The sequence below is a fragment of the Rhinolophus hipposideros genome (assembly GCF_964194185.1).
Source record: "Rhinolophus hipposideros genome assembly, chromosome: 16".
Lineage (NCBI taxonomy): Eukaryota > Metazoa > Chordata > Mammalia > Chiroptera > Rhinolophidae > Rhinolophus > Rhinolophus hipposideros.
In genome coordinates, this window is record NC_138062.1 from 48,256,638 (window position 1) to 48,279,972 (window position 23,335).

Here is a 23,335-nt window from a genome sequence, read left to right on the forward strand (position 1 = left end):
CTGTGTTCGATCTTAGTTGCAGGGGGCGGAGCCCACCATCCCTTGCGGGGCTCGAGTAGTTGAACTGGCAACCTTGTTCAACTTTGTGGTTGATATCCCACTGGCCCACGTGGGAATTGAACCAGCAGCCTTCGGAGTTAGGAGCATGGAGCTCTAACCGCCTGAGCCACCGGGCCGGCCCTAAGTCTGCTTTTTGACTGGATGAGGAAACCAAGGCCTAGAGAGAATGTCTGCATTTGGGATCCTCCAGAAGATGATCTAAGATAAAGATTCAAGTGCAAGTGGTTTATTTGGAAAATGGCCCAGAAAATAATGGAAGGGAGATGGAGAAGTGAGACAGGGAAGGGTAGGAAGTTGATAAAGAGTGCACTGATTAGTTTCCACTGTGGGCAGCTGGAGCTCAACCCCATAGGGACTTCTGGGGGTCAGTGTGGAACCTCAGTCATTCCACACAAGGGGTGAGGGACTGGGGTACTTATCCACCAAATCCCATTGTCTGTCACAGAGGTGCAGAGCTGTGTTCAAACCTGGCCAGCCCCCTCTACCTGCATTTCTTCTCTCAACAAATCCCCATATATACTGGGAGTTGATTTATCCATCAGGCACCATAAGCACAGCACATCCAATCTGCAGCTAGTGAGAATATTTGGGGAAAAGAAAACACATACACGTGTGTGCATGCACACACGCGTGCTCCACAATCCAGACAGCAACTACCAAAATCCAGATGAATAACAGTACAAATGTCACAAAGTGTGAAAGTTAGCATTCATAACCATTTCAGTATGTATAATTTGTAGAACATTTGTTCTCACTTATCAATTATTTCTGATTGCTGAGAAAGAATCATAGCCAATTATGGATTATGAGCTATAATAGGTAGTCAAGTAAATGGAATAGAAAAAGTACAGAACCCCTGCCAAAAGGTTTACCAAAAAATAATGAATGCGGCATATGACTGCTTTGTAATCATTTAATTATATGGGTGGGGCCAAGGGCTGCTCTCACCCCCATGTCAGACTCTGGCTCCTCTGAGGTTCTGGGGTACCCCGATGGTAGCTGAGTCCTGCACCCCTGCCTTGCACTTGGGCAAAGGTGTTATTTTGACCCCTGACCTCTCTCCTCACTGTCAGCAACTACCTCAAAGACATTTGGGCAGAGATCTGATGGGGTGCACCCCACTCCTCTCCAGCCTCACTTCTCCCAAACACATACATCCAAGGAAAAATGAACAGAGTCTATGAGATCTGTGGGACACTACCAAACATACCAACAAATGCATAATGGGAGTCCCAGAAAGAGAGAAGAGAAAGGGACAGAAAGAATCATTGAAGAAATAATGGCAAAAAAAACTTTCCAACATCGATGAAAGACATGAATCTACATGTCCAAGAAGCTCAAGGACCTCCACATAGGATGAACACAGAGGTCTGCATTGAGACATTATAAGCAAACACACCTCCTCTGTCCAGGCTTGTTGGCCACACCATCCTGTCTAGGTCTCCTTCACCTGGCACCTATCTAAACATTCAGCAGTGAACAAGACATTCAAGCATCTGGTGGAGGCCCAGTCTAGACAAGGAAGCAGATAAACTAGAACAGACTACTGGAGCTATTAAGTTCAAACTGTGGCAAGTCTTCAAAAATATTAAATACACTGATGTAATCATGACTGGGTGGAGGGCCTCCCAAGGAGGTGCCGCCGGAACTAAACGATGAGAAAGACGCAGCTTTAGAAGAACCAGGGCTTCTGAGGTAGAGGGAACTGTACGTGCAAAGGGCCTAGAGCAGGAACAGCTTGATGTGAAGGAGAAACAAAGAGGAGGCTGAGGTGAGTGCTGGGTACAACAAAGGGGATGAAGCCACAAGTCTTGTTAGAACTGGATTTTATTTGTGGGAATCTGGATTTTATTCCAGGTAGCGTGAGCAGTCACTAGAAGACTGTTCAACAGGAGTGTGCCCTGATTTGATTTCAGCTTTTAACCACTCTGGGTGCTGCATAGAGAGTGGAATATAGAGGTGAGGTGGGTTAAATTTTCCAAGATGGCCACAATAATATCTTTCATCCCACATCCTCTTGCACAAGGTCACTTTGACACACCGCCCACTGAGAGAGACAGAATTTATGTCCTCTCCCTTTGAATCTGGTGCCAGAAGTGACACAGTTGGACACCTGAGGGTGGCTCAGGAAAGGGATACAGCTTTGGCCGTGTTCATTTTTGCAGCCAGGGGTGGCTGTGTAAGAAGCCTGACTACCTGTTGGGAGGGGAGGCCTGCGTAGGTGCCCCAGTCCACAGTTCCTGCAGAGGCCCCAGCCCACAACTGGCATCAAATGCAAAACCTGTGAGTGCACATGCCTCCAGATGATTTGGGCCCCCCATCTGTTGATACCTAAATCTTCTAAGTCTTTCCAACTGAGGAGCAGAGACAATCAACGTTGGCTCTGCCCTGCCCAAACTCCTCACCACATCTGTGAGCATCATGAAAGGGAATGGCTGTTTTTTACATCATTGAGTTTTGGGATGGTTTGTTAAACAGCAGTAGTTACTGGAATTCGGGAGCGGGGGAGAATTGGGTGGAGAAGGGAGGCACTGGAGTGGCATCAGGTAGACTATGGAAGAGAGTGTGCCATCGAAAGGAGTAATGGCAAGGCTTGCACCAGGTTAGAGCAATAGATGAGGGGGAGGAGAAGGGCTAGGTGCAGGATGCGTTTTGGAGGTAAAGCCAAGATAACTTGCGATCGCTAAGGGAGAAGGGGAAAGAGGAAGGACGAGGAACCCAGGCTGCGCCTCCATATAGGAGCTGGAGCCCAGGAAGGCAGCCCAGAGCCCCCATGCTTTCCCTCCCCTCCCGGCCCAGGCGACTACATCTCCCAGCATCGCTCGCTCTGGCCGCGGGAAGGGGAAAAAAAAAAGTTTGGGCCAAGCATTCCCGGAATGCGCTTCCTGGTGGCGCGGGGCGCGGGGCGGGCGGGGCAGCCCGGGCGGGGCGGGAGAGGGGCGGCGCGGCCGGACCCGGGCGCGCACTCGGCCCGGCCGGGGCCCCAGCATGGCCGAGCCGCTGCTCAGGAAAACCTTCTCCCGCCTGCGGGGCCGGGAGAAACTTCCCCGGAAAAAGTCGGACGCGAAGGAGCGCGGTGAGCCGGGCAGGGGGCGGAGGAGGGGGCGCCGAGCCCCGCCCAGCCTGGGAGGGGGTCCCAGGGCCCCAAGGAGGGCAGGCTGGGGGGCCAGGAGGAGCCCCGCGGAGCCTCCTGCGGACTGGGGTGGACGGCTGGGGACGGGCAGGGGTCCTGGGAGTAAAGGGCTGGGGGGAGAGGGGCGCGGACCGTTATGTGCGCCTGGCCCAGGATGCCAGCGCTGCGAGCTCCTTGGGAGGCCCGGGAGGGGGCCTCGTCCCTGACAGGAAATGGGGCCGAGACGGAGAGCCTGGAGAGTGGAGGGAGGGGGACCTGGAGACCCGGACGCCGGGGCCCAGTCGGGCCAGGCAGGGGGCACCCTGCGCCTGGATACGGGATAGGAGATGGGGGCACACTCCTGCAGGAGGGACAGACTGGGCGTATCAATCACGGGAGGCAGCGCGCTTCCCCCTCCCACCTATTCACCGGTGACTGCAGCGGCATCCGCCTTAGGCAGCCCCAGGAAACTGTCCCCTTGGTGTAGATGGGGAAACTGAGGCACGGAGCAGTTGGGTAATTTGACCAGGACTAGTGACGTGACTTAAACAGCTCTTTGGACTATGCTCCTAATAGAGACCCAGAAGAGAGAGTACTGGGGGGGAGAGGGGGTTGGAAATCGGAGGTGACCAGAGGAGGGAATCTGCAAGCAAGCAAGATGGGCGCTGCCTGGGACAGGAAATCCCAGTAAGGAAGGAGTTCAAGGAGGGATGCCAGATGACTTCTGGATCTGACCTCCCCCCACCAGCCCTTCCCAAAGATTCTCAGAGTAGAGAAATGGGACCGGGTGCCCACGCACAAACACACAGGAAACGGCCTGGGATGTCAGAGAAGGGAAAACAGAGCAAAGGGGAGGCGCTGAGGCACTGACCACGGGGCTCTGGTCTTGGGATGTGAGGTGGCCCGCTCCGCGGTGGGGGCAGAGTTTGGAAGACAGGCAAGGGGTGGGGGGGGTGACGTGCTGCAGGAAGGGAGAACCCTATGCTCGCGGTCATGCCTGCTCCTGTCTTCTGAGCCAGCAAGCCAGCATCCACTGTGTGCTCTGTGCTTGACCATGCCACGGGGACCTAGGGCGCACTCCCCATGCCGAGCCCCCTGAAGGCCCCTGGAGAGTGCATAGAATCCCCCCATGTCACAGGACAACACCGAGTCTCAGAGATAGGAAGCAACTTGCCCCCAAGCCACCCGTGACAAGAGACAGGGAGGGACGTATACTAAAGTTAATGAGAGGAGTGCGGAATCAGAGCCAGGAACACAGCCCTGTCCTGGAGAAACCCCCACCAGCCCCAAGGCTGGAGGGACGGTAGGGCTTAGGGATATCAAGAACTAAGATGGGGTGGGCTCTAAGCTGGCAACCCACTGCATTCCAAACAAACGCCCCAGCCCCTGCTAGGGGAAGGGCCTGGGCTGGGGCTGCTCTGGGGGGGGGGGGGGCCCTGGCTGGGTCTCACGCCCTCACTCTCTGCCAGGCCTCCCAGCCCAGCACCCAGAGCCCAGTCCTCCAGAGCCAGAGCCCCAGGCCCCCGAAGGGTCCCAGGCTGAAACAGAGGGACCCCCCAGCCCTGAGGCATCTCGCAGTCCTGCACGGGGGGCCTATCTGCAAAGCCTGGAGCCCAGCAGCCGCCGATGGTTGCTGGGTGGGGCCAAGCCACCGGAGGAGGCCACTTTGGGGCCTGGGGCACCATGCAGCGGGGAGCCTGCTGGAGAGATCTGGTACAACCCCATCCCTGAGGAGGACCCCAGACCGCTGGCACTTCAGTCCCCAGGGCCACAGCCAGGCTTGGCGGAGTCAGAGGGCCCGGCCTCAGAAGGTGAGCACAGCCTCATCTACCCGCCCACCCACGCCCACCCACTCCCACCCACTCCCACCCCAGCTCCCCAAGAGGACCAGGCCTCAGCCCCATCCCAAGCCCAGGTTTCTTGAACCCTGAGTTCTGCTGTTCCCACAGGCATGGCCCCTGCCAGTCCCCCAACCAAAGCCTCACGCACCAAGTCCCCAGGCCCTGCCAGGCGCCTCTCCATGAAAATGAAGAAGCTGCCAGAGCTACGGCGCCGCCTGAGCCTGCGGGGCACCCGAGCTGGACGAGAACGCGAGAGGGCCGCCCCCACCGGCTCTGTCATCAGCCGTTACCACCTAGACAGCAGCGTGGGGACCCCAGGGCGGGCAGCTGTGGCGGGGGGTACAAGGGGCCCTCAGGCCGGGTACCTCAGTGATGGTGACTCACCGGAACGCCCAGTGGGTCCCCCATCACCCACCACCTTCCGACCCTATGAGGTGGGCCCATCGGCCCGGGCGCCCCCAGCTGCACTCTGGGGCCGCCTCAGCCTGCACCTGTATGGGCTGGGGGGGCTGCGGCCAGCACCCGGGGCTACCCCTAGAGACCTCTGCTGCCTGCTGCAGGTGGATGGAGTGGCCCGGGCCCGCACAGGACCGCTGCGTGGGGGGCCCGACTTCCTACGGCTGGACCACACCTTCCACCTGGAACTTGAGGCTGCCCGGCTGCTGCGGGCCCTGGTGCTGGCATGGGACCCTGGTGTGCGGCGGCACAGGCCCTGCGCCCAAGGCACTGTGCTGCTGCCCACGGTTTTCCGAGGTAGGATGCACAGCCGTGGGGGAGGAGCGGAAGGGCACAGGATTCAGCCCTTCCCACAGAGTGCCCAGGGCACTACCCCCAGGGTGGGGCTGTGACTTGGGGTAGGAATCCAGGGCACAGGAGCCTGTGGGGCTAAACCCCACTCATGTCCTCTTGTGTCTTCAGGGTGCCAGGCCCAGCAGCTGGCTGTGCGCCTGGAGCCCCAGGGGCTGCTATATGCCAAGCTGACCCTGTCCGAGCAGCTGGAAGCACCAGACACAGCTGAACCCCGCGTCTTCGGGCTGCCCCTGCCGCTGCTAGTGGAGCGGGAGCAGCCCCCCGGCCAGGTGCCCCTCATCATCCAGAAGTGTGTTGGGCAGATCGAGCGCCGAGGGCTGCGGGTGAGCCCTTTGTCCCACCCCAGTGGGCCCCCAAACCTCAGAGCCACTCCCCAGGACACCCAGTGTGCAGAGGCCAGGCCTTCCCCCCAACCCTGCCTAGGACCCTCCCAGCTCCAACACCAGCCTAGACAAGGGCAGGAGGTGCCCAGCCTAGGACCTATGGGTCATCCACCCATTTGGTGACACAGGACCCCAGCCCTTCTGGAGTTCAGAATCTGATGGGGGGAAAGACATGACTCCACTAGCTCACAAATGTAAAACTGTGTCTGGGATAAGGGTGAAGAAGCTAGAAGAGCTTAAAGCAGGACCTCACCTACTGGCTTTGGTAGTCAGAGAAGGCATCCTGAGGAGGTAACGAACTGAGTAGGAGTCAGGACACGTGATCCAAGCAGAGGGTTTACAGGGCCAGGTTGTCCAGATGGGGTCCCCATGACAGATGTCAGAGCAGGAAGGCAGCCAGTGAGGCTACAGTGAACCCCCAACCTCTCAGCCCAATCCCACTCTGGCCCAGACCTCCAGTGCTCAGCCAACGGGCCCTAATTAGTCTGTGGCCCCAGCAAGAAGACATCCCGTCTCTGCTCCACCCCCAGGTGGTGGGGCTATACCGTCTGTGTGGCTCAGCAGCCGTGAAGAAAGAGCTTCGGGATGCCTTTGAGCGGGACAGTGCAGCTGTCTGCCTCTCTGAGGACCTGTACCCCGATATCAATGTCATCACTGGTCAGCAGCCCGTCCCTCCCCGCCTGCTCCCCATTCAACCCTCAGCTCCAAGCCGTCCCCGTGACCCCTCTGGGACCTCACCTTTTCTATCCGGCCTTGTTGTCACCTTCCTGCACCTGTCCTCCTCCTCTTACCCCCCTCAGCCCGTTGATCCCTCCAGCCTCACAAGCCAGGGATGCCCTGACTAGAGGGGGTCCTGTGTCCACAGGCATCCTTAAGGATTATCTTCGGGAGTTGCCCACCCCACTCATCACCCAGCCCCTCTATCAAGTGGTGCTGGAGGCCATGGCTCGAGGGCCCCCAAGCAGGGCTCCCCTCAGCGCAGAGGGCACCCGTGGACTCCTCAGCTGTCTACCGGATGTGGAGAGGGTGAGCTGGGCCCACTAGAAATGGGTGGGACAGGGAATGGACTGACATTGGTAGAATGTTTCACCCATGCCTGGGCTGGTGATAGCCATGAGCTTGTGGCATTATCAGACTTAGAAAGTGGGTCCTATTAGTATCCCCACTTCATAGATGTGGAAACTGAGGCCCAAAGCAGCTGACTTACGCAAGGTTGCACAGCCAGGATATATCAAAAACTCAGACTGAACACAGGTCTAACTACCACAAGGGAGGTTCCTGGTTATGGGATCCTGGACAAGTCCCGACCCTCTCTGTGCTTCAACACACTCATTTATAAAACTGAATTAATACCAGCCCTACCTAACACACACAGGAGTGGGTTCACGTCCAAGCTTTGCCATTCCAAAGCTGTTGCCTTTGGTCTCCCCTCCAGCAAAATGGGATCATAATACTAATACCTAATTGTTAGGTCTTAGCTCGGTCATCTCCCAACTATGAGACCTTGAACCTCAGCTTCCCCATTCTAAGACGTCTTAGTCTCCCTCAGGTGCGACAGGGGACCGGCTTTGGCCCTCTAATGCTGTCCCAACTCTCCTCAGGCCACGCTGACGCTTCTCCTAGACCATCTGCGCCTCGTCTCTTCCTTCCACGCCCACAACCGCATGACCGCGCAGAACCTGGCCGTATGCTTCGGTCCCGTACTGCTGCCAGCGCGCCAGGCCCCCAGCAGGCCCCGCATCCGCAGCTCTGGCCCGGGCCTTACCAACGCAGTGGACTTCAAGCGCCACATCGAAGTGCTGCACTACCTGCTGCAGGCTTGGCCAGGTGAGTCCGCCCCTGGCCCCCGCCGCCAATCCCGGCCAGGTCACTGCGGGCGATGCTCTGCCAGGCGGCCAGAGTCTAGAATTTCAGGAAAGCCACGCCCCCTCGTCTACCTAGTTGCCTCAGCAACCAGTTCAGATCCAGCCAATCCATGCTTGACGCGGTCAGAGGCCCTGCCTCTTGATATGCCAATCAGAGGGCCGGTTGCCTAAGCAACCAGCTGAGCCAATGAAATCGTGAGCCGGTCGCAAGCCTTGCCTTTCGACAAGCTAGTCGAGCTGGCTACCCGAACCACCACTCAGAAACCTGGTTGCCGCCGCTGTGCGTGACGTCATCACAAGCCTTCCCTCTCCCTCTGCAGATCCCCACAGATCCCCAGAGGCTCCGGACCTCGCCCCCTACCTGCGGCCCAAACGACAGCCGCCGCTGCACTTGCCACTGGCGGGCCCAGAAGTAGTGACTCGGCCCCGTGGCCGGGGCGGTCCTGAGAGCCCTCCGAGCAACCGCTATGCCGGCGATTGGAGCGTTTGCGGGAGGGACTTCCTGCCCTGTGGGCGGGACTTCCTCTCCAGTCCGGACTACGACCACGTGACGGGCAGCGACAGCGAAGACGAGGACGAGGCAGGCGAGCAGAGGGGCGCCGCTGACTTCGAAGACGATTTCGAGGCGCCCTTCAACCCGCACCTGAACCTCAAAGACTTTGACGCCCTCATCCTAGACCTAGAGAGAGAACTCTCCAAGCAGATCAACGTGTGCCTCTGAGCCGGGCAGGACCCCGATTCCTAAGGGCCGGGCTCCTGGTTGCTAAGACGGTGCCCTGACTACCGAGAGGGACCACACATGTCGCTCAGGCGTAGCTCCTGGTTGCTGAGGAGTTGCCTGGCAACCCGCCAGCCCGATACTGAGAATCATTTCTTGTTTCCAGTGCTAGATATTTGGGCACTGGTTGCCAAGGCCAGGGACGGGGGTTCTCGGGACCAGTGGTGCGGCCGTCCTTTGTGAGCACCGAGGGCTTCTCCGCTCCGCTTGCTGAGCTGGCCTCTCTTGCCTCCGCTTGGCCAGGGAAACACCTTCAGGTGTTACTGTGAGCATCACCCTGGGATAGTGAGACATCCCCCAGTCCTTTGCTGCTGCCAACCAAATCAGTATTAGCTTTGAGCACCGCACTCTGCTTCTCCCTGGGCGGCCAGATAGGAGGCCCTGATAGACTGTTTGGGGCAGCGTAGGGGCAGCTGCTATGCTGGGCTCCAGCTGGATAGGGACAGCTTGGGGCTTATAGAAAAACAGATGGTTTCCCCACTCTTCCAGGGAAAACCCCACATTTGCCTCAAACCAGCAATTGAAGATAGCAGAGTCTGGCCCTTCCAGACCCCAATTCTTCCTCCCCATCCCTGAAGAAAATGAGCACTTACAAGACCTCCCTTTTGGAGGGGCCCCACCTGAAGTGTCAGGCGGGGGGCACTTTGGTACGGAACATATTTATTGCCTGTGTGTGTGATGAGTGTGCGTGGACACGTCTGGAGTGGGCATGTGGGGCTCTTTCAGGGACCATAGAGAAGGGAAAGGATTCACAATGCCAGGTACCCTGAAATCCCCAGTATTAGTGCCTCAGTGGGTCCCAGAGTTCCAGTGGGAGTAGGGTCCCCTCCTGTCTCCTCCACCTTTCCCTCTTCCATCTTTGTGGACAATAAATCAATATGCACAGGTTCTGGAATGAGTACTTGGGCCCACATGGACCAGAGGTGGTTTATTCAGTGTGTAAAAGAGGGGAGAAAGGGCACAACTGGGCCCGCAGAAAAAAAGACCCAAGGGCTCTCCAGCACTGCCAGGGGGCCTCTGAGCTCTCACCCCTCCAGCCCCTCCCTGTCGTCAGGGAGGGTTGTAGGATCATTGGGCCTCATGGGATAGGCCTAGGGCAGGCAAGGATAAGACTCCAGGCCAGCTAGGCACAGTCCAGGGATAGCACCCATGAGGTCCTACATGGCAATGGAGCCATCGCGGAAGTCCGTCCTTCCAATGAGCATGTTAACCACGACGGGGTGGCCCTCTCGGCACTGCTGCTGGGCATCACGCAGCACCTTGACCACCTGATCCTCATTCTCCCGTGAGAGCAGCAAACCCTGGGCCCCCAGACCCATGGCTGCCTTGTGATAATCTAAAAGGGGAGGTCAAGTCAGATGGTGGCAGGGGCCCAGCCCACCATGCAGTCAACCCAAGAGAGAAACACACACCCAGCCAGGCCAGAAATAGCTTCCCTCCTACCCACCCTGCCTGAGTCCCTCACCAGTGTAGGCCAGGCCACAGGCCACATTGCTGCCCAGACAGGACACCTGCTCCCGAGAAATCTGGGTCCAGCCAGCATCATTTCCTATCAAGGCCATCACTGGGATCTGCAGGGAAAGGATGAAGCCAGGCTGCAGCATTCAGCCCCCAGGCTTGGCCAGCCAGAGGACAGAGACAGGACCTCTGACAGACAGAAGCAATGTCTTCCCCAGCCCAGCCCTGATGACATCTCCCAGAATCCCAGGCTTTCCCTGGGGCAGCCCGGTCACCTTGTGTCTGACGAAGGTGTCAAATTCGATGAGGCTGTACCCAAAAGCTCCATCTCCAAAGAGGCACCAGACCTGAGGTGGGACAGGGAGTGAATGAGGTGGTTCATGGCCCAAAAAGCAGCAAGCCTCCTGCCTCCAGTGTCCCGACTCACCTCAGCATCTGGCCGGCACAGTTTGGCCCCAAGTGCAAATCCTGCACCAACCCCCAGAGTCCCAAAGGCCCCTAGGAGAACCAAGAGCAGGTGGCTGTGAAGGGTGCTGGCTGGTGCAAGCTGCCCCGGGCGTAGGCCTTTCCTTACCAGGATCAAGCCAGCACAGGGGGCCACGGGGCTGCACCAGGTGGGCAGCAGTGCCCACGAAGTCCCCGCCATCCACCACCAGAATCGAGTTGTCAGGCAGAGTTTCCTCCACCAGCTGCAGCATCCGCACCGGGTTCAAGTGCTGGGCTACAGGCATCTCTGCCTTTTCCCTGAAACGGAGCAGGGCAGATCAGCAGAGCCTGCCCAGAACCCCCCACCCCCACATCCACTCCATCAGGCCCCACCGAAAGGACTGCTCCTTCTGCCGGTCGGCTTGCTGAAGCTCCTCTGCCCAATCTGAGGCCCACGTCTGGCCCTGTAGGCCCTCCACCAGCTTCACCACGAAGGAGCCCACGTCTCCTGGGGAAGGAAGAGGGCACAGCTGCAGAGAGGTGGCCTCGTCCTGCCCTTCCAGCACCAGAGGCCCAAAGACAGGAAGAAGCCAACAGCAGCCCTGGAGCAGGAGGCAAGGAGGCAGGACAAAGACACTCCCAGGGCAAAAAGGGGCAAAACACACCCCCAGAGCCTGTTGGAACCAGGTTAGGGCAACCAGGGTGAGAAGGTGGGCAAGGTTTAGGGAGCAGATTAGAAACCCAAGCCAACCTCATCACCTGCCTCCCCATCAAACCCCAGATCATGCAGTCCCAAAAATTCTGCCCTGAAACACATCACTACAAACACCTCCATCCATGAAGCTCGTCTCGACAACCCAGGCACACAGAGTGCGTGTATTGTGAATAAATGAGCTAGTGATTTCATCATTTCCATTCAGAAATGATAGCTTAGAGGCTCAGAGAAGTTGAGTTTCTCCTCCCTGTCCATCCCCGCCTCAGGCTTCGTCTTTTCCATCCTGACCCTGTAGAACAGGCCCCTTGCCACCACCCGGGCTCCTCCAACTCGCTGCTCACCAGCTGCCACAGTGGACCTTCCCAAACACAAATGCAATGGTGCCATTTCTCTGCCTGACACAAGTTGCCTGTCACCTACACTGAGGGAAGTCAACATGCTAGGAACAATGGGCAAAGCAGGGCACAGAATGACCATGGGAAGGGAGTGAAGGGGTTATGACAGGATGACGGAGGCCTCAGGGGCCAAGGACTGAACTCTCCGTCCTGACAGCAGTGGACAGACAGTGTGGGAAGGTTTGCAGCTAGGTGACGTGATCACATGCACATTCCCAGGGTTTCCCTCTGGTGCACACCCATTTGTTCATCCAGAAGCACCCACCAGTCTGAGAGCCAAATACTTGTCTCTGGCCAACAGGGAGCCCTCTGGGGCAGAGTCTGGCAGAACGGCCTCTTTCAGCTGCTGCAGAGGCAGGAGAAGCCCAGGATGAGCACGCATGGGGCAGGGGGTGGCACTGGGGGCTCACCCTGCACGGCCTCCTGAGGCTTCCAGAACATGTCTGAGTTGATCAACATCTCTTTCCGGTTACGGTTGACAATGATGATCTTGCTTCTATGGCTGAGGACCCGGCCATAGGACAGGCGGAAGTCACACACAATTCCTGGGGTGGGTGACAGGGAGACAGTGGATGGAGGGCAAGTGTCCTGGGGGGGTGCCCACTACCTTTCTTAATCCACCGTGGCACACTAGATGTAAGTGTCCCTGTTCTTCATCTTTCCTTGGATCCATGCCACCTGCAATGACTTTGCAGCTCTCCAGTGCTTGAAACTGGGCTGACCTGAGAACGTGGTCTGGCCAGCAGAACATGTCGGGAGTGCTGGCACGTGTTCCTGAGACCACGCTAACAGGAGCCTTGCAGCTCTCACTCTCTCTCTAATAACCTTGCCCCTCCAGCCCTGCATATTTCTCCTCTTCCGCCAAGTCAACCAGCCCAGGCCGCCTGCTGGGCGAGGAGGAACACGGAGGCAGGGAAAGTGAGAGAACTCAGAATCCCAGCTGAGGCCCTGCAGCCCAGCTACAGCCGCCAACCCCCAGGTACCTGAGCCGCCCCGCCTGGATCAGCACGGCGGCCCTCCCACCTCCCCGACTGCACACTCCGGAATGAGCCCTGCCAACACCAGATCTACCACCTCACCTGTTCTGGGTCTCGAAAAATATGTGCATTTTAAGCCACTGAGTTTGGGAATGGTTATTACACAGTAGCTAACTGATTCAACTATTATGTGCCTGGCAGGCTTCAAAGCATTTTATGTAAAAATGTATATCCCGTATGTGCACGTGCTATAAATGCTGTGTAATGCACACAAATGCAAGTACTGTGTAGGAAGTCCTGCAGTGTCCTCCTTTGCTCAAAGCTGGGCCACGGCACACAACTGCAACCTGGCAAGAGTTCACCTGAATTTCAAATTCAGGGTTGTTCAAAACCCTTGAAAGGCGAAGGAGTGGGGCCAGGGGTAAGAAGGTGGGTGATTATGAGGATGGGGTGCCAATGAGTACCAGACTAGGAGGAACAGGGTTACAGGCTGAGAGAGGTTCTGGAGGGGGGAAGGGGAGGGATGGGGAGGAAACTGAGGCTCACCTGCCAGGAGGATGACATCTGCTTTCTTCAGGGCAGTGCTGCGGTTCTGCCGGATGTGGAGGGGGTGGCCGCGGCCCAGCAGCCCCCGTGCCATCCCGCCCAGGAAGCAGGGGACACCGAGGGACTCCACAGCAGCCCTTTGGGTCCAGGTAGAACAGAGGTGAGTGAGGAAAGGGCACCAGGGGACCAGGAAACAGGAATGCATAGTAAAAGCAGGACTAAGGCTTCTCACCGAAGCTTGTCGGTGGGTGTTGGGGGCAGCAGGGCCTGGCTCCCCAGCACCATAAGGGGCCTTTTGGCCCGGCTCAGGACCTCCACACAACGTTGAACCTGGGGTGAGATGGGGCCCAAAGAGCTGACCCTGAGCCACCATTGGTCCCTGAAGATCAAGGCCCCCATACTGACTCAGGGAGAGGCCATCCTGCCAGGTGAGGACTTTAGCCAGGGAAGAGAGGCAATTCACCTGCTGAGGGGATGCCTGGGGGATATCCAGAGGCAGGGGCCCCTCGGGCTGAGGCTCCCAGGCTCCTGCAAAGAGGTTGGCCAGGTAATTTGTTAAGTACCTGCAAAGATGAGAGGAAGGGGTGGTTACCAGGAGTCATTACTGGGGTTCCAGGAGCTGAAAGAAAAGAGGGGCCAGGAAGATAGCGGAATAGGCACAGGGGTGGTCGAGCAATGGCCCAGGGACAAACAAACCCCAGTGGTCGAGTCTGCAGTGGCCTATTTCTCCTTGGAAGCTTCTGGTGACCACCACAATCTGACACAGACCCTCAGAAACAAGTGACACGGGAATGGAGTGCCAGGATCAGGGCAATAGCTGCAAGGTCAGGCAGAGATGGCTTTGCCACTTCCTAGCTGTGTGACTTTGGTCAAGTGACGTAACCGTTCTAAGCATCCTTCTCTATAAAATGTAAAAGGGAACCTCCCTCCCAAGATTCAATGACCTGTCCATTCAGGATATAAAGCACTCTGCAAAAGCCTCCATCAGTGGGAGCTATGAACATCATCAGTAAGCTTGTCTCTTTCTCTGGCTTCCAGCATCCCCTTTTCGGTCTCCACTCATTGGGTCACAGGGCCCCGACTTTCCCTGAGGGCTTTGGAGACACACAGATAAATCCTGCTCAGCCCTGCCCTCCAGGAACACTCAATCCAGCCAGAAACAGACATGTAGGCATTTGTAGGAAGCAGCTGGAACTGGAAGCTTTTGTTTCTCTTTGAAGGAAAAGTCAAAATTGCAGAGAATGAGAAGAGGCCCAGAAAGGAACCATCGGAACCCCAACTGGAAAAAAAAGGCAAGGGAAGGGCCAATCTTGCAAGGGGCTGAGGAGGGAAGCCCGAGAGAGAGGAGAAGAATGGAGTGCGTGGGGGATTGGGAGTCCAGGGAGCAAAGAGGCTGTCCGGTCACAGAACAAAACTGCTTAAAAATTCTGCCTCCCAGACAAGGCTACCAACTACTTCCTATGCGTTAGAACCCCTGAATGCCCCTCTCTAGTTCTGGTTCCCTAACCATGCTAAAGGAAAGTTCCCTAACCTTGCCTTACACCTGACACGACACTGGATTCAATCCTATTCTTATTTAAGAAAATGATGGTTAATTCTTTTAAACATCAGCATGATGTTCTTTTAAACATCAGCATTATCAAAATGACCTCATTTGTTCTCCACAAAAATCTTAGTCTAGAGAGAAAAAGCAAGCAACGTTCATCCATTTTACAGATGAGGAAGCTGAAGTGAAGCAGGTTTCATCACAATATGTGCCCAATCACTATGCTGTACACCTTAAACTTATACAGTGCTGTCTGTCAATTATATCTCAGTAAAAATGGGGTGGGGGGAGGTTTAATATTTGCTCAAGGTAACACAGCTAATTAGGGGCAGTCCAGGGATTCAAACCCATCTCTCTGGACTTTCCTGTCATTCATTAGATGGCACATAGCTCTTTGGGTAAAGCACGGAAGGCTCCTCCAGGCTGAGTCCTCGTATGCCATTAACAAGCTGGATGACTTTGTATAAGTCATTCCGTAATAATACCTTGTGATGTTAACACAAAGTGTTGTTATAAAAGACACTGAGTAAAACGGGTATTCCTTGAGCTGTCCCTCGGAGCGCATCTCACATGCCCAGAATGCAGGCACCTGTCTGTCTCGTTCACTGATGTTGCCCATGCCCGTCCTGGTACCTGACACAGTGGCACTAGCTAAATACATGGAGAAGGCCTGGAAGGAGGAGGGACAAGGACAGGCCAAGGGAAGGGATGAGGGAGAGGAGGAGAATCAATTCTCCGTCCTGTGCTGTTTCGGCCAGGCGCATCTCAGTGGTGACCAAAAACAGACCCTTTTGCATACCTCCGCTTGCACTGTGCCCCGACCTGGACCCCTTTCTATCCGCTCAACTGAAGGAAGCAGCCGTCAAACTCATAGCTCTTCCAGGAAAAACTTCAGGCTTGGCCCATGCCAGCCCCGCTGCACTGCTCTCTCCAAGCTCCTGGCCACTTGCCACTCAAAGCCCCAGAGTGAGCTGTGCCCATGTCATGGGCCTGCAGTGACCCTCTGTTCTCCAGGCACCCAATGTGATCCATCCACATCTCTACATCCCACAGCCACAACCCAGATCCAGGCCACTATCGCTTCTCATCCGGGGACCGCCACACCTCCTCCGTGGCTTCCCAGCTTCCACCCAACCCCACAGTCCATTTTCCAGCAGCAGCCAAAGGGAATGTATTAAAAACCTGAGTCAGGGTATCCCACACCTCTGCTTAAGGCACTGCAATACTTCTCAATGGATCTCAGATTAAAAACAAAACCACACATACTCCCAGTGGGCCCTGCTGGCTGCCCTGAGATCGGCCCCTGCCCGTCCTCTTTGCTCACCTGCTGTGCCACATAGGCCACCTTGCTTTCCCACCCTACCAAGTTCATTCCTGCCTCAGGACCTTTGTATATTCTATTCTAGCCACCTAGAATGCTCTTCCCATGGTGGGCTCCTCTCAGTGGATATGCAAATCAATGAATGAGTCAAAGAAGGTATGGGTGCTGGCAGAAGGCTACAGGAGAGAGCAGGGAAAGGGGGAGTGCATGGTGGGAATGGGGTTACTCACCAGGAGACCACTCGACCCATGATGTCTTTGGGCGGCTTGGCTGGCACCATCTCCTTCTGAACCATGAAGTAGGGGTACAGCACATCAATGGGTAGCTCCACAAACACTGGACCTGTGGGGACAGGGAAGATGCTGAGCTGTGCCTCCCTAGCCCCCAGGCCCTAGGGACAGACCACTGCCCAGCCCCCTACCACCTACCTGGTGTGCCTGACTGAGCAGCAGCCATTGCTGCCCTCAGGGTGGGCATGATATCCCGCACCCTCCGCACAGAAGCACAGAACTTGCAGAGTGGCCGGAACAAGGACATCTGATCAATGGCCTGGAGTGCACCCCGTTTCTGGTGGAGAGGGGTCCAGGGAAGTTACCATGTGAGCCCTTCGAGCACCCCTGGAGCCCCTCTGCCCCGCGAGAATAAGGTACCTGCAGCAGAGAACTGGCAGCCCCACCCAGAAGCAGGACTGGGGACTGGGCTATCTGGGCATTCTTCACTGCTGTCACTGTGTTGGTGAGGCCGGGGCCTGCCGTCACCGCCGCCACGCCCACTGTCCCTGGAACACAAACCCTGTCACTCTCTGCACCCATGCCCATCCTTCCGGCCATCCCCGAAAAACCCCTATATCCAAAGAGCCCCTCCCCCATCCCAGTCTCACCAGCCCCCAGCCCTCTCCACTCTGCCCTCACCAGTCAGGCGAGCCACAGCATCAGCAGCAAACACAGCCGTGACTTCGTGGCGCGTGTCCACCACACGGATGCCCAGCTTCTCACAGGCCACCAGCAGTGGGGAAATGTGCCCACCGACCAGTGTGAAGAGGAACCGCACGCCATGGGCCCTCAGCACAGCTGCCACGCTCTCCCCACCATGCCTGACGCTTGTCTTGTCCACCTGGGCCCACGAAGGAGGAGAAGCAAGACTGTCAAGGGCCAGGGCAAGGGTGCCAGGGCAGGTGGGGACAAGGGCAATCCCCCTCCTCAAGAGGGAGGAGGGGAGCAGAGTCAGAGGGCTGGGGAAGGCACATGTGATACAAGAGGCCCAGAGCAGCGCATATCATCCTGCAACATCCTCTTGTCATTACAGTTGACCCTTGAACAACACAGGGATTAGGGATACTAACCCCTGCGCAGTGGAAAATTCACGTATAACTTTTGACTGCCCAAAAACTTCTACTAACAGTGTTCACCAGAAGCCTTACTGACAATATAAACAGTTGATTAACATGTATTTTGTATGTTATGTATGTTATCAAGAAAATCATAAGGAAAATATATGTACTGTATTTACTGAAAAAAATCCACGTATAAGTGGATCCAGTCTCGTCAAGGGTCAACTACATATCCTTTTACAGCTAAGGGGACCACAACTTGCCCAAGCAAGATTCAAAGTCCCATAGTACCAATACTGTTCTGTTACATTGCCCACCTGGGGATGGTGGGCAATTAGGGAGAGAGGAGGGGGAAGGTGGATCTACAGAATCCAGGTGTGTTTGGTCAAGAGCAGGAGGCACGGGTCATCAGCTGTGACTCCAGAACTGCCTGTGCTCCAGCATCAGGGCCTGGCAGCCTGACTGCTAACGACGACCTACTAGGCTCCCTCCTACTCACTGGGCCAAGCCCAGTTGACAGGCTGCCAGCCACCAAGTGCCTGGCATGTGTATGGCCTCCTAGCTCCAGCTTAGACACAGCCTAGCACTTCAGAGGCCGAGACTTTGCTTTAAATCTCCACAAGTCCTCAAAGCAAGTGGTGTTGTTTCTGACTAGGAGAGAAAGAACTGGGAAAGGGTCAAGTTTGCTGCAGGCTAAGAGAGGAAAGATTGAGAAAGGGATCTAGGGAAGAGATAAATTTCTGAGAGAGGAGCCACGCAGCTCAGAGCCAGGTTTATGAGGTCAGGTCTTCCCCAAATACGTTATCTAAAGCAAGCCACCACACAATCTTTCGGAGCCTCAGTTTTCTCTGCGGAAAATGCAGACAGAAACAGTGCATCTATTCAGGGACATGTTGGGTATATGAGAAAATCCCTCTAAAGCAGAGTAACTGTCACAAAACTGTCACAGACACATCCTCTGGAGCTTGCCTCCATAACACGGACCCCAGGGTATTCAGGGAGCACTGTTTTGTGAAAAGGACTCGGCCCCTGGGGAAAGAGGTGGGCGGAGTACTGAGTGCCCTGGCAGTTGCACCTTCCCGATTATCTGTTACTAGGCAAAGTCCAAGTCCTCAGGTGCAGCTTGGCAATGGGGGCAGGGCCCTGTTAAGAATCTCCCGACCAGTCCCTCGCACCCGGACCTCGTTCCTCCTTTACTGCCCCCAGCCCGCCTCCCGTCTGTGCCCCCGCACCTTGTGCAACAACCGATAGAAGAGCCCCAGGCGGTGCGCGGCGCACAGCACGGCAGCCACTAACGTCCCGCAGACCAGGAGTAAGGGGGTAAAGAAGCTCCCGGCAGGGGCGGCGGCCGCGGGGATCTCCATGAGGTGGTACCTAAAGAAGAAGGGGCAGTTCCAGTGCCTGAACGCGAAGATACAGTATCGGGGAGAAGGCACGCCCTCTTCTCCGGAGTTTCTGCGTGGCCACACCCTTTACGCGGGTAGGCTTGGGCCGAGACCGGGCGCCCGCAGGGAGCAGGCCACGCCTCCCAGGAGCTAGGTCACGCCTCTCAGGGGACCAGACCACGCCCTCCCGCAACGCTCCCCCCTCTTACGTCACTATCACCACCCAAACCAGGCGACCACGGGTCACTGCGACCACAAAGACCTCAAAATAGTTATTTTCCCACTTACCGGCTTCTCCATGGATAGGCGGGAAGCCCCGCCTCTTTCACACCAAGATCCTAAATCTCAGCCCCAGTGGGGAGCCCCCACCACGTCTACGTCACCCAGACCGATGATGCCACGCCCCCAGGTTGGCGTGCAAGACCCTCTCAAGCTAGACTCCGCCCCCGAGTGACAGCCGCAGCCCGAGCCTGACCCTGACTCCAGGCCGCAGATAAAGACTAAATTGCATCAGGATGTCCCTCCGATCCCCGGGGCACTTCAACCTTCACCTACAAGAAATGGCGCTGACTCCAGAGGAATTCAGCGCCCTTCGTGTCACGTGACCAAGGCGCACGGCCGAGTCCCGCAGTCCGGCCCGTCGCGCGTGCGCAGAGCAGGAGCTACGCTCAGAGATACAGGCACCTCCTTCCTATAAGAGCTATTTCTCTACTGGCCGCCTCATGCACAGGCCCCGCCGTCCCTCGCCTTTCACTGGCTCGCACTGTTAGCCTTACGCCCTTCTCTATAGGAGGCTACGCCCACCGGCGTCCGTTCTTTGCCCAAACCCTCTCGGTACCACGTTAGGCGGCCTTCCCTTGGTCCCACATTGCAGGCCCTAGTTCCGGGCCTTCCGAGCCCTTAGCTTTTTCCACGCCCCCTGGGCCGTAAGCGCCTTCACGTTGGCAGGAGGTGGACTCCGCAGAGTCCACCATCCGAGGGCCTTGATCCCAAGTTAGCCCCGCCCCTCGCTCTAGCGTCGGGTCCCGCCTCCTAGTTACCGTAAAGCTACGCAAAGGCAGAGGCCCCGCCTCCGCTGTTGGCCCTACCTCTTGGGGTTTCTCTGGTCCAAGTGCTGGGTAGTGGATGCTCCGGAGCCCAGTGGTCCCTGGTTCTCACCCACGCGTTCCACCGTATTTCAGTCGTCTGGCCGCATGATAGCGATCTCCCTCTCAGTAAAGGGGAGGTAATTCTGGTACCAAGGGCCCTGCTTCTGTCCAAGACAAATCCTGCCATTTTTACACTGGCTCCCATTCCTTGTCAACTTTTGGGATTTTCCTCTGAGAATTCCACCCCATCGTTAATTTTATCTTCTACTGAATCATTCCTAGGTTTTAATTTCAACCATTAAAAAAAAAAAACTCCTCTGTTGGCCCCACATTCTCTACCTGTTTCTGTCCTTTGCTCCTCTCTTTAGCAAAATTCCTCCAGTGATTTATCTGCACTTCCTGTCTCCCTGTGCCCTCCTCCTATTCCCTCTTGAACACACTCCAAACAGTCTCTTACCCGCCACTCTCTGAGAGCTGTTGTGGATTATTCCAACAGTCTTCAAATGGGTCCCTTCTCCCTTCTGTCCCTCATCCCACTCTCCCTGCCTACAATTAACAGGATAAAATGCAAACTTCATGGACAGGACTCCTAGCCCCAATTAAACTCCAAGAGCCAATAATAAAACAGTGATCATTATTTTTTGTCAAGCACCTACAATGTGCAAGGGGCTGGTCCACGTACTTTTGACATATTAACTCATTTAATCCTCACACCATCCCTGTAAAGGAGCTGTACTATCATTATCCCATTTTACAGATGAGGAAGCTAAAACACAGAGAGGTTAAGGGACTTGCCCAAGGTCACACAGCCTGTAAGTGAAAGACATAGAATGTGAACTCAGTCACTGCCTGGGCCCCCAGACTGGGAGCACCTCAAGAACGGGTATTGCATTTCAATTGTATGGCTTCCCCAGGCCTCTCACAGGGTGTAGTGTTTGGGGCCCACCCAATCCCCTTGTGCTTACCTCAGGTTTTATTCTAAGTGAGTTGGGAAGCCAGAGAAGATTTTGAACAGCCCAAGCACACAAAACCTGCAGATGATTGTTTTTAGGGGCCTTGCCTGTAATAGCCAAAAACTGGAAAAACCAAAATATCCTTACATAGGTGAATAGTTAAACAAACTGTGATCCATCCATCCCATGGAACACTACTCAGCAAAATAAAGTGTAGGGATTCAGAAGGTGTCACCCCAAGATGTGCCTCTGTGGTATGCAAATTGTTTTGAGCAGCTAAAGGCAACCAAGACCCAGAGAGAGGCTCGGGAGAAACTTCTGCCCCATCCCTTTTACTACCTAGAATAATTTGAATTACGAGCCTTGCCCATAATAAGAGATTATCAGAAATAACATTTTTGGGCCTATCTATTGGGTAGGGCAAACTTCTAATTACTGAACATCTGTTGTTCTTATCATCATGCAATGACCTTCTCCCCTCTGAAGGCACGAGGTGCCTTACCTCATCCTTAGCTCAGAATGTCATATATACCTCATTTTCCCTTTCTGTCTCTGAACCTCTCATGTATGTGGGGTCTCTGACTCTCTCATGTATGTGAGGTTCCTATACCAATGTATGTAGTTAATTTGGTCATTTTCTGTTGCTAATCTATCTCATGTCTATTTGATTATCAGACCCACTGAAAGAACCTTGAGGAACCTTCCTCCTCCACAAAATACAAACTACTGAAACACACAACAGCTTGGATGAATTGTAAAATAATCATGCTCGGAGAACAGATTTGTGGTCGCCAGAGGCAGGAAGTGGGTGGATGGGGGTGAAGGTGGTCAAAAGGTACAAACTTCCAGTTGTAAGATAAATAAGTCCTGGGGATGGAATGTACAGTATAGAGACCATAGTCAACGATACTGTTTGTATATTTGAAAGTTGCTAAGATTCTGCTAAGATGCAGGATCTCTCATCACAAGAGAACTTTTAAGGTACTTTGTAACTATGTAACTTTGTAACTATGAGGTGATGCATGGTAACTCTATTTATTGTGGCAATTATTTTGCAATATATACATTAATCAAATCATTATGTTGTACACCTTAAACTTCTACTGTGTTATATGTCAATCGTATCTCAATAAAACTGGGAGGAGGTTGTATTCTCTATCCACAAGCTAAAAAAAAAAAAATTATGCTGAATGAAAGAAGCCAGTCTAAAAAAGGTTATATACTATATGATTTCATCGATATGGTATTCTCCAAGTAAAAAACAAAAACAAAACAAAACAAAAAACACAGTGAGAGAGGGCAGATCAGTGTTTGCTGGAAGTATGGGATATGAATGGATGTGATGACCACATCCACAGCCCTTAAAAGGAAGGGGTTTTGTGCTTCTTTGAGCCCCACACCCTTTCCTGTAACCTGGGATGTGGATGCAGTGACTGGAGCTAAAGAAGTTACTTTGGGGCTCCAGCAGCCACCAGTGCTGCACTGGATTGGGTGCTGATTTGACAAGATTAAAGCTGCAGGAGAATGTGCAGTGAGGTACGGAGAGATGGAAGGATCTTGGATTTGATTGATGATTCTTGGTGAGGAGATAAGCTACCTTATGAGGACATTGTGATGCCACTGAATGAGCTTCCTGAACCTGAGCAGGACAACGGTGGCATCACAGAATCTGTTAAAGAACAAGAAATGAAATGGACTGACTTGGCCTTACAGTACCTCCATGAGAACATACCCCCATAGGAAACTGACCCCCCTCCATAGGATACAGTACCCCCCATAGGAAAGTGACACCTGGATCCTTTGTCATGGATGGATTTTTAATTTTTTAAAAATTCATAGATAAAAAATGTTTTCTTTCAGTCTCCTAATTCAAAACCTTTTAACGATAGATAGATCAGCACTCAAAAATGTACACCCACTTAGTTTGTGGCAGCAAAATGCAATGTGGAAATACTTACCAGAATGAGAAACTGATTGAGATTTCTCAGGAATGCAGACTATTTGGCTCTTTGAACCCAGCTTGTGTTTAAACATGTTTAGTTATAAACATTTGCCTTTAACCCTAATTTTGCTTTACTGTCAGAGTTCAACACTTCCCAGCTACTTATATTTGTCCTGTGACAGAAGTGAATGAAGATATGAAAGAAAAAGGCTAAAGAAGAGAAAGCCGACGGAAGAGAAAGAAAGTTGTTAATAAGGAGCTTTAACAACTTCTCATATACTCCCCCCTCCCTTGGAGAAGCAGTTTGAGTGGATGTATATGAAGCCTGTAGAAGTAACGAATATTTAGAAGCTCATTCACTGACTACTGGGATGCCTAAAATTCCCCATGGGGTTTTTAAACTT

At 54.6% G+C, this 23,335-nt stretch overlaps 3 protein-coding genes and 1 pseudogene across 11 annotated transcripts in view; 2 read left to right on the plus strand and 2 right to left on the minus strand.

Annotated features, from left to right (window-relative positions):
* SLC1A6 (solute carrier family 1 member 6) overlaps positions 1-8,566 on the minus strand; it is a 103,250-nt gene extending 94,684 nt beyond the window's left edge. The window contains exon 1 of one of the 3 annotated variants that reach the window (XM_081077053.1): positions 8,433-8,566. The gene's annotated coding sequence lies outside the window, so the exon portion shown is untranslated. The remainder of the gene's footprint in view (positions 1-8,432) is intronic. The other 2 variants (XM_081077054.1, XM_081077052.1) reach the window with 2 other exon arrangements.
* On the plus strand, positions 2,912-9,749 carry SYDE1 (synapse defective Rho GTPase homolog 1). The gene is made up of 8 exons (XM_081077036.1): positions 2,912-3,136; positions 4,642-4,983; positions 5,122-5,766; positions 5,932-6,146; positions 6,737-6,863; positions 7,072-7,232; positions 7,808-8,033; positions 8,392-9,749. Exons 1-8 carry the CDS (start codon positions 3,049-3,051, stop codon positions 8,790-8,792), a joined length of 2,205 nt encoding a protein of 734 aa, XP_080933162.1. The 5' UTR covers positions 2,912-3,048; the 3' UTR covers positions 8,793-9,749.
* On the minus strand, positions 9,745-20,078 carry ILVBL (ilvB acetolactate synthase like). 6 transcript variants are annotated; one of them, XR_013995148.1, is made up of 16 exons: positions 19,504-19,832; positions 18,796-18,937; positions 17,145-17,346; positions 16,884-17,011; positions 16,662-16,800; positions 16,464-16,575; positions 13,830-13,929; positions 13,599-13,696; positions 13,367-13,503; positions 12,109-12,388; positions 11,127-11,241; positions 10,882-11,051; positions 10,735-10,805; positions 10,583-10,654; positions 10,315-10,420; positions 9,745-10,185 (listed from the first exon to the last, which is right to left on the minus strand). XR_013995148.1 is itself a non-coding variant. In XM_081077046.1 (16 exons), the coding sequence occupies exons 2-16, from the start codon at positions 18,925-18,927 to the stop codon at positions 10,007-10,009; spliced, it is 1,896 nt and encodes a 631-aa protein (XP_080933172.1). In that variant the 5' UTR covers positions 18,928-18,937; positions 20,037-20,078; the 3' UTR covers positions 9,745-10,006. The 6 variants fall into 6 exon arrangements, 4 of the variants coding, with proteins under 4 accessions (XP_080933172.1, XP_080933169.1, XP_080933171.1 ...); XR_013995149.1 differs by having other exon boundaries at positions 19,237-19,831; XM_081077046.1 differs by lacking the exon at positions 19,504-19,832 and adding an exon at positions 20,037-20,078 and having other exon boundaries at positions 12,254-12,388.
* Positions 20,079-22,513: 2,435 nt separating this feature from the next.
* Positions 22,514-22,729, plus strand: LOC308509262 (anaphase-promoting complex subunit 13-like; annotated as a pseudogene). Its single transcript has one exon. The product of its transcript is annotated as an anaphase-promoting complex subunit 13-like (transcript).
* The last annotated feature ends 606 nt before the right edge of the window (positions 22,730-23,335 follow it).